The 13463-nt window shown below is 48.5% G+C and overlaps 2 protein-coding genes across 3 annotated transcripts in view; both read right to left on the bottom strand.

Moving 5' to 3' along the window:
- The window catches only part of pkn1b (protein kinase N1b), a 33511-nt gene extending 21379 nt beyond the window's left edge, over positions 1-12132 (bottom strand). Inside the window, exon 1 of the mRNA XM_060044025.1 lies at positions 11662-12132. Within this exon, the coding sequence (XP_059900008.1) occupies positions 11662-11679 (18 nt within the window). The 5' untranslated portion in view covers positions 11680-12132. The remainder of the gene's footprint in view (positions 1-11661) is intronic.
- Positions 12133-12659: 527 nt separating this feature from the next.
- prr36b (proline rich 36b) overlaps positions 12660-13463 on the bottom strand; it is a 46149-nt gene continuing 45345 nt past the window's right edge. For both annotated transcript variants that reach the window (XM_060043987.1, XM_060043996.1), the window contains exon 7: positions 12660-13408. The gene's annotated coding sequence lies outside the window, so the exon portion shown is untranslated. The remainder of the gene's footprint in view (positions 13409-13463) is intronic.

The following is a 13463-nucleotide window of genomic DNA, read 5'->3' as shown; positions in this document are numbered from 1 at the left end:
TCAGCCAGCAAGACAATTCCCGTCACAGTCATGTCTGTTAATTTATGAATGGAATTCTAAACATGTCCCGCCTCCGAAATAGCCTGGCTAGAGCTAGTAAGTCGCCATTGCTCATGGGACCTATGAGACCGAAAAAAATGAATGGGAGTCAATGGAGAGAAAGTAATTATTTTCTGATCCCAGTCTTTATATGCCCCGGATTACACATATGTTGTTTGTGGAATTAAATGATAATTTTTCATGCAAAGAAAACTATAATTTCGCGGGTAGGAGTTTGATACGGTTAGTTTTTGTGTGGGGCGCTTTGTGGACTACAACTCCCGCTGCTCTCGACGTGTATGATATATGTCACCACCAGGGACGCAGGAAGTCATATGAAGTGGGGGGTGCTGACTGCTGAATTGTTGAGCGGGGGGGGGGGGGGTGCAAACGATTGTTGACGGGGGGGGGGGGGTGCAAACGATTGTTGACGGGGGGGACGGGGGGACGGGGGGTATGCACAACGTAGTGCTGTATGTATTCGGTTGACGAAAAAAAAACTAAAAAACCTGCGGCATTGCCTGAGTTCAAGTGTTGTAGTTGCGTCTGTTGTCCACTAGGGACAACAGACGGGTGTCCCTAGTGGACAACCCGGGTGCTGCAGCACCCGGAGCTAGTGATGGGAATTTCGATTCACTTAGAAGATTCATAGTCCTTTGAGTGAATCACTAAAAAGATCTGAATCTTTTGAGTCCTTTGAATCTGAATCAGTTGAAATTTTGTCGCTGAATGAGCCCAGCAGCCCACTCCCTAGTGCCTAATGCACACGCTCACAGCAAACCACTGAAATGCAGTTTTGAGGATATCCAGGGGAAATACGCAAGAAGGACTTTCTCAGCGCAGGCCGAACATTATGGAACATATTTGAATATTAAAAAGGATGCATTGCAAACATCGGAGATGTCGCCAACGTGACTGCTATCTGAATTAGGAAAAAAACGTATGGATTAATTTTTTTTCTCTTCGAAGCTCGTCAAACACAGAAATATTCTGAGAGTTCACATAGTCAACAAACAACTTTATTTTTAATAAGCCACTTTCATTTTAGAATACAATCTCTCGTAAAATAATACCTTTGTAACAAAAGAGTTTAACGATTTACATTCAGTACGAGCCCGACCCATTTAGTATGAGTCCGTTGAGTTGGTCTTTCACTCAACAGGATATGAGTCCGACCCATTCAATATGAGTAATTTGAGTTAGTCTTTCACTCAACCAGATACGAGTCCGACCCATTTCAACTGAGTCCTTTGAGTTAGTCTTTCACCCAGCCGGATACGAGTCCGACCCATTTCAACTGAGTCCTTTGAGTTAGTCTTTCACCCAGCCGGATACGAGTCCGACCCATTTCAACTGAGTCCTTTGAGTTAGTCTTTCACCCAGCCGGATACGAGTCAGACCCATTTCAACTGAGTCCTTTGAGTTAGTCTTTCACCCAGCCGGATACGAGTCAGACCCATTTCATCTGAATCCTTTGAGTTAGTCTTTCACTCAACCGGATACGAATCCGACCCATGAATTCGCTCAGTCTATGGATCTGGATCTGTGTACAGCTCTGTCTACAGGAAGTTCTTATTCAACCACGCAGCTGGCAGCTCCGGGTCCGTATGCTTAATCTAAGTTACTATGCAGATGAAAAACGGATGTGTTAATGTTGTTATAGACCTACAGTTTGATGACATTCGTGCATTGTTTTAATAATGTCGTCCGTAGCAGCCAGAACCGAAAGATTCGGGTTAATTTAGACCACGGACTCGTGACTCATGGGTGAATGTAAGGATTCGGTTCTTTGAATCCGATTGACTCAGATTCAACCATCACTACCCGGAGCACCCCACTTCCTGCGTCCCTGGTCACCACCACTCGCAAACAGATCCCGCATTCAGAACATGGCTGTGTCTTTGGTGCACTTTACCACCTTCTTTCAAGGTGGTAAAGTGCACCACCTTGGTGCACTTTACCAGTTTCAAGTAAGGCTCAGTTTCAAGTAAGGCTATGATTAAGCTAATCAAGAGCATATCAAGATTAAGATAATCAAGAGCATATCAAGATTAAGATAATCAAGAGCATATTTTTAAATGAGCGGGTCGGGCGCATTCTTTTTATATAAGGCCTAATATTTGAGGTCCGAGTTGCGGTCATTTATGTACCCGCGCACCACTGCTACATTCAGATCACTTCTGCGATTTAGAAAAGAACTAGACACGCCTCCGACTACAAGACACGCCTCCGACTACAAGTTACGCCTCCTACTACAAGTTACGCCTCCGACTACAAGTTACGCCTCCTACTACAAGTTACGCCTCCTCCGACTACAAGTTACGCCTCCTACTACAAGTTACGCCTCCGTCTTGCAGGACACAGACAGATACTATTTGTACGGTTCATCTACGTCACGTTTTCTGGAACGCCACCATTTGCACGACCGATCTCGCCAAGCATGGCCGCCCACACCGCTCATCTGAATGTTAGAGAGAGACAGAGATATTATCGATTTTAGGCTCCGATCCTTATTTGTTATCCCTAGTTTTTTTTTGTCCATTAGTATGCTTGCCTCAAATCAATCTTCATGACATATATATTTATTTAGTCCACAACCCCTCCCCATACAGTGGAGATATCTTGAAAGCGTTCAAGAGCACTGATGCCTACCAATATGCTGTTGCTGGATGGGTGAAGGACGCTCAAGTGAGGCACTTGGCCAGCAATAATCTTTATCTGATAAGGGCAAAGTTAAGTACTATATATTTGTGACTTCTTGTGAACAGTTTGTGGTGGGTTACTATCATTGATCGTTGAAATCAGTCATCAAATCATAGACTATAATTTCGCCGGGGACGCTTAGGACGAGTTTTCTTCAAGATTAATTTTGTACCCACAACAAAACCCGATTTGAATTATTATGGATTATTTTGGACAATGAATGAGGTATTAATACCAATACTCTTTGGCTGGGACGTTGTCAACATTGGGTATATGGAGCAGAACATAGTGGGTCACGTATGTCAACGTTTTTTGTATGCATTTTATTCATTAGTAAGCTACATGGATATGCCATCCATCAGAACCTTTCATTACCTGCACTAAAGAGAATAAAAGAGCGCATCCTCATTGTTGGATTGTGGTCGTAGGCGTTGTTGTTGGTGCGGAGTCACCACTGAAACCAGTGGGTCAGTGGGTGGGATCGGTCGTCAAGATGGCGGCGCCAAGCTACAGTGACGTCACGTGAACCTTATGAATAGGAATTTTCGCCTGAGATGGGGAACCAATCACAGAACGGGGGGGGACGGCAAGACAATGACGACGTCTATGCGACACACCCATCGTCTTCTTCCGAATTGCGTGTGTCTCACGCCGAATGCGTGAGCCTTGAGAGCTGTTAGTTACCGGTATATTATCCCGGACGTTGACAGTCGCAGTTCAGCAAGAGAGGCGTAGAAGAAGAAGGGGGCCGGATGTTGACAGTAATGGTTGTGGAACTGTCCAGCGCCGTGACACACACACACACACCCTTTCACACAGAGTTCCCAGTAAATGACTGGTAAAACATTGACCTAACAGTGGCTCACCCTTCTGATGCAGAGGGGGACATAATGATGCCTCCAGTCACACCCAGCGCACCGGCAGTCACCCGGACATGTTACCTGGTCCTGCTCAGGTGACAGCAGATCACCAGGACTAAGCACCCTGTTCCTGTTCACACACGACTGCATGTGGGAGAGGGGGTACAGAGAGGGAGAAAAGAGCGTGTCTGACACACACACACACACACACACACACACACACACACACACACACACACACACACACACACACACACACACACACACACACACACTTGTGGGGAGAGCAATCCACCCGTCTTTCTCTACTCCACCTGGTGAGTGAAGCGGGGTGAGGACGGGTGTGGGGGGGGGAGTTGATGAAAGCCACGGCTCTTATTAAGTTTAAATGGCAGCGACACACGCCTGCTCGGGGGTGTGTGTGTGTGTGTGTGTGTGTGTGTGTGTGTGTGTGTGTGTGTGTGTGTGTGAGGGGGGGCTATATATAGCACCTATGGGCCATGGACGGTCGCGTGTGTCTCTGTTCTGGTCGCCCTCCCTCCCCTCCCCTTTCCTCCTCTCCCCCCTCTCCCCCCTGGTCTTTATGACTCACCCGTCGGACACCCCCAGCAGCAGACAGAGCAGCTGGCTGCTGATTGGCTGCAGCAGACCCGAGCCAGTAGGATGGCATCAGACAGCGAGCAGGGGGGGGGGCGGGGGGGTGGGGGGGCTGGCGGGTCAGGGGGGGCTGACAGACAGACAGACAGACAGGGAGAATCTAAATGAAAAGGTGATCCCCAGGCTGCCCAGAGAGGCAGAGGGGGGGGTCAGAGATACCCTCTCCCTGACTCAACACTACTCCCATTCCTACACTGTCTCCCTCTCACACACACACTGACCCACATCCACACCTCTCAGAGATAAGTAGAGGAGGCAGGAGAGAGGAGAGAGGCTGTACCAAGTAAAGAATAGTCCATGAATAATAAACACAAGCACAAGAGTGTTTCATGACACGAGGCGCACACACACACACACACACACACACACACACACACACACACACACACACACACACACACACACACACACACACACACACACACACACACACACACACACACACACACACACACACACACACACACACACACACACAGTGTGTACAGCAGCACGCTAGGTCCCTGTCCGCTGGGATGTTCAGAATACTACGAGCTTTTGAACCCCCCCCGTCGCCATGTCAACCAGCTGACAGACGGGCACTAGGGCTGAGGAGCTGATTCCAGGACAGCTCTGGGCGCACCGACACACTCAGCAGACGCTGATAAAGGCACTCCGCTGATGAGTTGAAGATGCGTCTGGGTAGACTGGGTGCCCCCCCGCCCAACAGCCAGTCCAGCATCAGGGAGGCAGGGCTGAAGGTGGACCTCAGCGTTGAGGATGAGAACCTCTCAGAGGGTCATCCTGACCGCTCCACTGTCCTGAGACGCCCCTGATCACAGACTGGGGGGGGGGGGGGGGGGGGGACGTACCGGGTGGTAGCTCCGACAGGAAGTAAGAACAGAAGAGACTTCCTGTGGGCCCCTAAGCAACCACGGTGCTGAATGGTGGGGGTATTTTCAAACTGGTAGAGGAAGGCATTAACACCGCCAGGGTTAAGGGTTCGAATCCCACTGGGTTGACCCATCCTAAAACACACTGAGCACTGGATAAAAGGGGTCCACCAAATGCATGCATATGAATACATTCCTTTGTTGGACTTAAACACTAAACATGCAGGAACATTGTGCTGATTGCTTAATCAGCTTCCATTGAGAATTGTACTGTTTGTTCCATGACAAAGTTCAGAGTTCACAGAAATCACCTCTCACCCCGGACCCGACTGAGCCCCGTGAGCCTCGTTAATCCACCCAATCCCACGTATTCACATGAAAGTTTCCAAACACTCCGATTGCGGCTCAACCCTGTTTCTGTTGAAGGTTACAGCGCTGGCTGTCCCCGTTTAAGCCGCTGCTGTAAACTCTTACAGCGAGCGTTTAGTGGCACCACGCTCCATGAGTGTGTGTGTGTGCGTGCGTGCGTGCGTGCGTGCGTGCGTGCCTGCGTGCGTGTGTGTGTGTTCCTGCTCAGTATGCAGAACATACCAATAATAACAATGAAAGGATATGAAGGGAGTGTCATTGTGGAGATCTTATTATATTTAATGAAATATTACCATTGTTGCGTTTCGGTGCCCATTGTATCTGTTTAAGATGAATATAAATAGACTCAAAACTAAGGATAAAAATAGCATAGATGAGGAGAATGGTGCTTTTACTGAGACCAGCATCAAGCTCAAAGGAGAGGGAGGAGGAGGAAGGGGAGGAGGAGGAAGGAAGGAGGAGGAGGAAAGAAGGAGGAGAGAAGGAGGATGAGGGAGGGGGGAGGAAGGAGGATGAGAGAGGGAGGGAGATAGTGGAGAGGAGGGAGGGAGGGAGGATGGGGCGGATGGAGGAAGATATTTAATGGAGAAGAGGGAGGAGGGAGGGAGATAGTGGAGAGGAGGGAGGGAGGGAGGGAGGATGGGGGGGGAGTTTAATGGAGAGAGTAAAGAAAGCGAGGGATGAGAGAGGGATGAGAGAGGGAGACGAGGGAGACGAAAAAGGAAGGAGGGAATCCCAGTAGAAAGGGATGAGTGATAAACTGGAGAGCAGACACAAAGCAATGAAAGACTGAACAGTGCGTGTTTGTGTCTTTTTCATAAAGAGAGGTAGGATGAGTGAGTGAGTGAGTGAGTGAGTGAGTGAGTGAGTGAGTGAGTGAGTGAGTGAGTGAGTTAATTTAGCCTCGTGTGTCTCACTCTATAACGTATGGAGAGTTTCCAGACTGGAGAGAGGACGGTATAATGGTCTACAGTATAATGGTCTATTGTGCTCCAGTGGCACCGCACCAACACAAACTGGTTTCCATGTTGTGAGACGACACACCCTGCCTTGTGTCCCAGCTACTGGGTCAACATTTTACTGGGACCTTTATCTAACGCCTTGGGGAGGGAGGTCAGCTACAGACAGTAACAGTCCAAACACTTCAGTGGAGATCTTCTTTCTTACGATATTTTGTTAAAGACTTTCTAGTAATTGATGTGATCAATAATTTATGATCGATTTCTCTGTCTGTGGACACAGATAGGAATATTCCCCCGGACATCCTTTTGAGGTTCAGTTTTCTCATTGCCAACCCAGGTGCTGGTTTGAGTTACCATGGTTTTCCCAAAGATTCCAGAGGTTTGACCTCTGACCTTCTCCTGCTGTCTTTCTAGATCTTCTGGGAGAGGTTTACCTGCCGACTGGCAGGTAAACCATCACTAGTGTGTGAGGGTGCTCACTGCTGGATAAAGAGAACTATAACGTTTACCGTTTTAATATGGCCTCAATGAGTCGATTCTATTCAACGAAAGATAATCAATGGGAGTACAACAAAGGATTTAAGAAATATCTATTTCATATGAATTGTATGCAATATGATTAAATACGGATATAAAAAACGACTCATTGAAATCGGTTGAGAAAAGTTAACGTGTTAGTGCTTTATATCCAGTAGAACAGCTCCCTGTCCACTGGTATCTAATGACAGGCCGGCCTGCCCTCCCAAACAGGCCGACACGTTGCACTATGGTCCAGAGGCCGACGCGGCGGCCATGTTTACACGCCTCTGATGTTGACATACATTAGCCTGTACCCAGCCTGCCCCGGGTGCGACGCTAATGGCCGCAGAAAGCAGATTATAACTGATTAGGACAGAGGCCCACACTGTAATACAGACCATAATCCCTTACCCTGCACCCCTGCTGCTGCTGATTATGACCACAGCAGCCGTTACCACGGAAACATGTTCGAACTACAAGTGACAATCGTAGCGTTAAGCTAACCCAGCTACACACGGGCGGGGTCCATCTTGACGTAGCCTAACGTAGCATCCCGCTGGGGTGTTATCAGGAAGAGGCACCGCTGGTTGTATTGATGGATGAGAGCGTCCTGAGGCCCTGATAACACGTCACGCCACGCGATGCCAAGCACCAGGAGGAATGTACGCTAAGTGCACAAAGATTAAGCCTCACTCAGCAGTATTACCGTCGCATTATGTTTGTTAGCCAAAGTAGCTGGTATGAATCTGCATTAGAAATCTGAGTTACATTCTAGTGACGCAGTCTGTAGCGGCTGATCAGCAGGGTCAACAGGAGAGGAACTGGTGGTCATACACACTACAGGTCTCTCTCTCTCTCTCTCTCTCTCTCTCTCTCTCGTCTCTCTCTCTCTCTCTCTCCTCTCTCTCTCTCTCTCTCTCTCTCTCTCTCTCTCTCTCTCTCTCTCTCTCTCTCTCTCTCTCCTCTCTCTCTCTCTCTCTCTCCTCTCTCTCTCTCCTCTCTCTCTCTCTCTCTCTCTCTCTCTCTCTCTCTCTCTCCTCGGGTTCACTGGCCCCTCACGGTACCAGTGTCCCACTGCCATTCAGAACAAAGATGCAGTCTGAGTGACAGGTTAAAGGTCCCGCCGTTCTGAGGACCTTTCTGCTCCCTGCTCCCAGGAGGCGGAACAAGTCGCTAGTTTAGGTATCACGTTAAACACTGAGTCTCGGAGGGACAATGGTTGAGGGTATTGTGTTCCTGAGACACACACACACACACACACACACACACACACACACACACACACACACTCACACACACACACACACACACACACACACACACAATCTTTGGTACGTCATTAAATGGTGACGCTCAAGCTAAGTTTGAGTGTTGAGATAGAAAAGGTTGCGTTTGGTGAGCATCTGGTGCAAGGCTGTTGCATCATGGGAGATCAGCAGATCTCCTCCTCTCCTGGTGATAACTATGGGGTGGGGTTCTCCCGGAGCTCGCTGGGAGCAGAACACTCGGCCCAATGTCGGGGGGGGGGGGGTGGGGGTGGGGCGTGGTGGGGGAGGAGCCACTGTCCCTGGGCGCCCGTGGAGCATGGGTTAGGTGTTCCGTGTTCAGAGTACATCCAACGCCAGCGCCGCCAAGACACCGGACACCAGCCGGCGCAGAGCGAACACAACCAGGTCACCGCGCCCGGAGACCGCCCCCCTCCCCCTCCCCCCCATCTCCCTCCCCTCAATCTCCCTGTCTATCTCCCAGTCTCCCTTCTCATCTCCCTCCTCCACCCCATCCCCATCTCCCTCACTGTCTCTCTCCCTCCCTCCCTCCCTCCCTCCCCCCGTCTCCCTCTGTCTCCCTCCCCCTCCCTCTATCCCTCTGTCTAGACAGCTTTCTCTCTCTCCTATCTCTCTACCTCCTCTCTCTCCTCTCCCCCATTTCTTTACTCTCTCCTCCATCTTTATCTCTCTTCCCTATCTGCCCCAAAGCCCCCCCCGTCTCCTCTCCTCATCTGCCTCCCTTTTCAAAGCTCTTGAGAAGAGCCTAGAACAGTTAACTACGTAATACAATAATATAAAAATATGATTGATTCAATTACTTTAATTAAATCTTGGCACAAGAGAACAAGAACAAGAGTTCTTATTGTCCCAACCGCAAACTCCTCTCCTTCTGAATACTATACCTTACATCCCAAACTGGTAGCTCTGGGAGACCAGTGACCATAACGTGGTCATTGTTCAGCACCACCATTAACAACTTAGAGCAACATACTGTATCAGCCTCAGAGACATGTTGTGTACACCCTGACCACCACTAATATACAACAACATCTGCCACATGATGCAGGCTGTGGACCACAAACATAGAGCTCACGGGATTACAGAGACACTGATCACACACACACACACACACACACACACACACACACACACACACACACACACACACACACACACACACACACACACACACACACACACACACACACACACACACACACACACACACACACACACACACACACACAGAGTCCCTGTGTCGCTACAGAACGGAAGGAAGATCATCCCAGACGTTCCTCATCCCATAATAATCCCAGTCTCAGTCGGCTTGCAGGCGGTAGGACACATTTAAAGGCCAGCTGATAACCGGCTAGTTACAAATAACCTTAACCTCTGCCCTGAACCCTTAACCATTAGCCCTTTACCATCTCTAGCCTCATACTGGAGGATGGCAGGTCACCAGTAACCTGGGGTCTCAGCAGCCAATCATTTTGGACAAGCTTGGTCCCAGCCAGTTTTACACTGGCCTACTAGTCTGTATCAGACAGACCAGTGTAATACTAACATCAAATCAGGGAGAGAGTGTGTGTGTGTGTGTGTGTGTGTGTGTGTGTGTGTGTGTGTGTGTCTAAGTGCTTAAGCTACCCCAGTACCAGAGGAGTGCAGCCTCCTAATCCTATTAACCATCATGACCATCATGACCATCCCACTACACCATAACAGTTATCCACAGACAGACAGACAGACAGACAGACAGACAGACAGACAGACAGACAGACAGACAGACAGACAGACAGACAGACAGACAGACAGACAGACAGACAGACAGACAGACAGACAGACACAAGGTAAGGTAAGGTAATGGCTGTTATTGACGACGGCCCTTCCCTGATCAATCAATACAAAGTCAGTTGATGACGAATTTTATTTTTAAAAACTAAAAAAAACGATCGTTCCGTCATAAGAGCTTCAGGAAACCAGCGGTTTGAATAATGAATGACGGGTCAGACGGCTGCAGGTCTCACCTCCACGCACACAGACAGGCAGAGACAGAGAGACAGGCAGATACAGAGAGACAGAGAGAGAGTTGACCAACATTTACATAATGGAAGTGGTTCCTGGATAATAAGCTCTCTCCCACTTCCTGTATATGTGCATCCATGTGTCTATGTGTGTGCATGTGTGTGTGTTCGTGTTGGTGCACGTGGGTTTTTGTGTATGTGTTTACATGTGCACGTGTGATCGTCTGAGCAACACAAACAAACACCAGGTGTGTTACCAAACAGTGGGCTGTGGTCCAACTGCTTCAGTCCACATCATGAACCCTGACCATCCTCTTCATCCTCATCATCATCAAACACCCCATCATCACGTCATCGTCCCCACGGCGACCCAACATCAAACCACCGCAGCCGTGACCATCTAACCCCATCATCATCGTACTCATCATTCTCATCCATAAAAAAACGTTCAAAGTGTCAGATGTGTGAGTGTGAACGTGCGTACGTTCATGTGTGCGTGCCGTGCATGTGTTGTTTAGCTCCCTCTCCTTGTTTCCACAGGTATCACCTGTGGGGGTGTGGCCATCGCTCTGATCCGCCCCTTCTACCTGGTGGACCTCAGTTCCAGATGTTCACGAGGTGGGCTACCATCATGACCTCCAGATCCAGAGAGTGTTCACCTGCGGTCAGAACGCACCTGACCGCAGGTGACGTCACACCCAACTGCTGATACCAACCTGCACAGGCGTCTCCAAGCACACCTGTGCAGGTGTCTGCAAGCTCAGCTCCCAGCTGGTACCAGCAGTACCAGCAGAGAGCTCAGCTGGCAGACGCCTGCTCAGGTGCTCTGGTGTCCGGTCAGGGGTACACCGTCTCCGGTCTGTTGTGGTAAAACAGCAGCACACTCGTTCTATTGTGACGTTCCGACACACACTCACAACTTCTGTCTAACGCAGAGAAGTCTTTGGCTCCAATCTCCCCTGAGCAGTCGTTACGGTCTCTCTTTACTGTCTCCCACTTAAGTTGACGCAACATAACACCCGCCCGCCTCACGGTTCAGATGTCCTCTGAACAGACACGAAGGTAACACCAGGTCAGAGGTCAACACACAGTCTGTTATTATAGGAGACCGCGGAGAGATGAAACACTAGGCAGAAGACAGACACACTTGAAACATACAGGACGGAGAAAACACATACACACACACACACACACACAGGATAGATAACACACAGGATAGATGAAACACACAAACACACACAGGATAGATAACACACAGGATAGATGAAACACACACACACACACACACACACACACACACACACACACACACACACACACACACACACACACACACACACACACACACACACACACACACAGGACAGAGGAAAAACACACAACGAACTTACTTCGTTATTCGCCATCATGGGTTCAGGAAGAACCGCCGCTCGAGGTCGACGCGGTGAACTTCTTCGCGGTGCCTCGCGCCTCACCGCGCCCGGTGCATCGCGGGACGCGCGCGACGCTTTCTGTCGTGCGAAACGGGAGCGAAATAAAAAAAACTAGTTGAAGACGAACTTCCCGGACTCCCGGTCGAACGGCTCCTCCGGTTCCCTCAGCTGCAGCGAACGCGAGTCCGTGAGTCGAACCATCACGGCGTCTCGGGCGCGGTAAACCGGGAGGGTGAGGCGAGCGGATCCCTCCGAAGCACGAGCCGGACTGCTACTGGACTAGCGACGCTTGCACGAGACCGTCCGGTCCAGACAACTCCCTCCGCCCGACCCACGGGCAACCGGTTAACGCGAGCCGGTCTATAGCAATGTTCGCGTGTCGCTTGTTGGTGAACGACAGAGAGCACGAGGAGTTCCCGGTCGGGGACAGCGGGAGCACGCGGGGCGGGAGGACGCTGCGGGGGGCGGAGGGCGCGAGGAGCGCGCCTTCTGGCTTCGGTCACGTCTGTCCCGAAACCTGTTGATGAGCGGTTTCAATGTGTCCGTCAACACACGCCGAGGTATCATGCATCACTATGTATCACTATATGTATCACTATATGTATCACTCTTTGTATCACTCTATGTATCAGTATACTATGACTCACTATATCACTATGTATTACTATGTATCACTATATATCATATAGAAATATCATTTATCTCTTTATATATCACTATACATTGCACTTTCTATTTTACTCATTTCTTTGCATATGTTTTCTTTTACTTATCTATTATTTTATTTTATTGTATGACAATGTTTATGTGAAGCACTTTGAGTCTGCCTTGTGTATGAAAAGTGCTATATAAATAAAGTTGCCTTGCCTTGCCTATATATATATCATATCACACTATATATCTCTATATATAACTAATAAGCTATATCATACATCATTTGCATATTCATTTAAAAATTAGATGAATAACAATCCCTTTAATAATGTAATCTGTCCCAGCACAAATATAGAGCATTAAATTCTCATCGTTGTATTTTCCTGTCCCTCATGATAACATGATATAATTAATGGTTTTACCGCTCACACGGGGCTGGTACACATATTTGCATAGACTACTTCATACTAAATTAATGGTTGCTTACATCGAAATATGAAGTTGGGATGATGACAATAATCAATGATCTTCCAAAATATGTTATACATGTACAATGCTACTATATTGATAGTTCTGAAACTTGAGCTTTCATTTTATATCATTTAGCTGTCGTCAGGAAGCATGGAAAACACGATTGTTTTATTTTAATAAAGTGTATCTGGCGACACCTGTAGACAACATTCTGTATTAAACCATTATGCATGATAATACATATTATACAATATGCATATTTCATACGGCTGCATTAATACTATTTAGACCCCAGACATATTTATGATACACATTGTATCATTAATAACCCATGCTAAATATCAATGTCCTATATATCATAATTCATCATATTCCTGTTTGACCTCCTGCGTAGCGCTGACCTCATCGTGACCTCTCCTACCCCCACCTGATTGGTTGATCTTCTCCCAATTTTCCCTTCTCCATCTTGGTCTCACCGGGGCCTGGGGAGCCCCACGCTCAGGGGCCCCGGTCCCTCTGACTTGGTCTGGGGCAGTCAACATTTCAAAGCATCCATGTGGTACTCTCTCTCTCTCTCTCTCTCTCTCTCTCTCTCTCTCTCTCTCTCTCTCTCTCTCTCTCTCTCTCTCTCTCTC

This window comes from Gadus macrocephalus, chromosome 2, assembly GCF_031168955.1.
Source record: "Gadus macrocephalus chromosome 2, ASM3116895v1".
NCBI lineage: Eukaryota > Metazoa > Chordata > Actinopteri > Gadiformes > Gadidae > Gadus > Gadus macrocephalus.
This window is presented reverse-complemented; position numbering and strand designations above follow the sequence as displayed.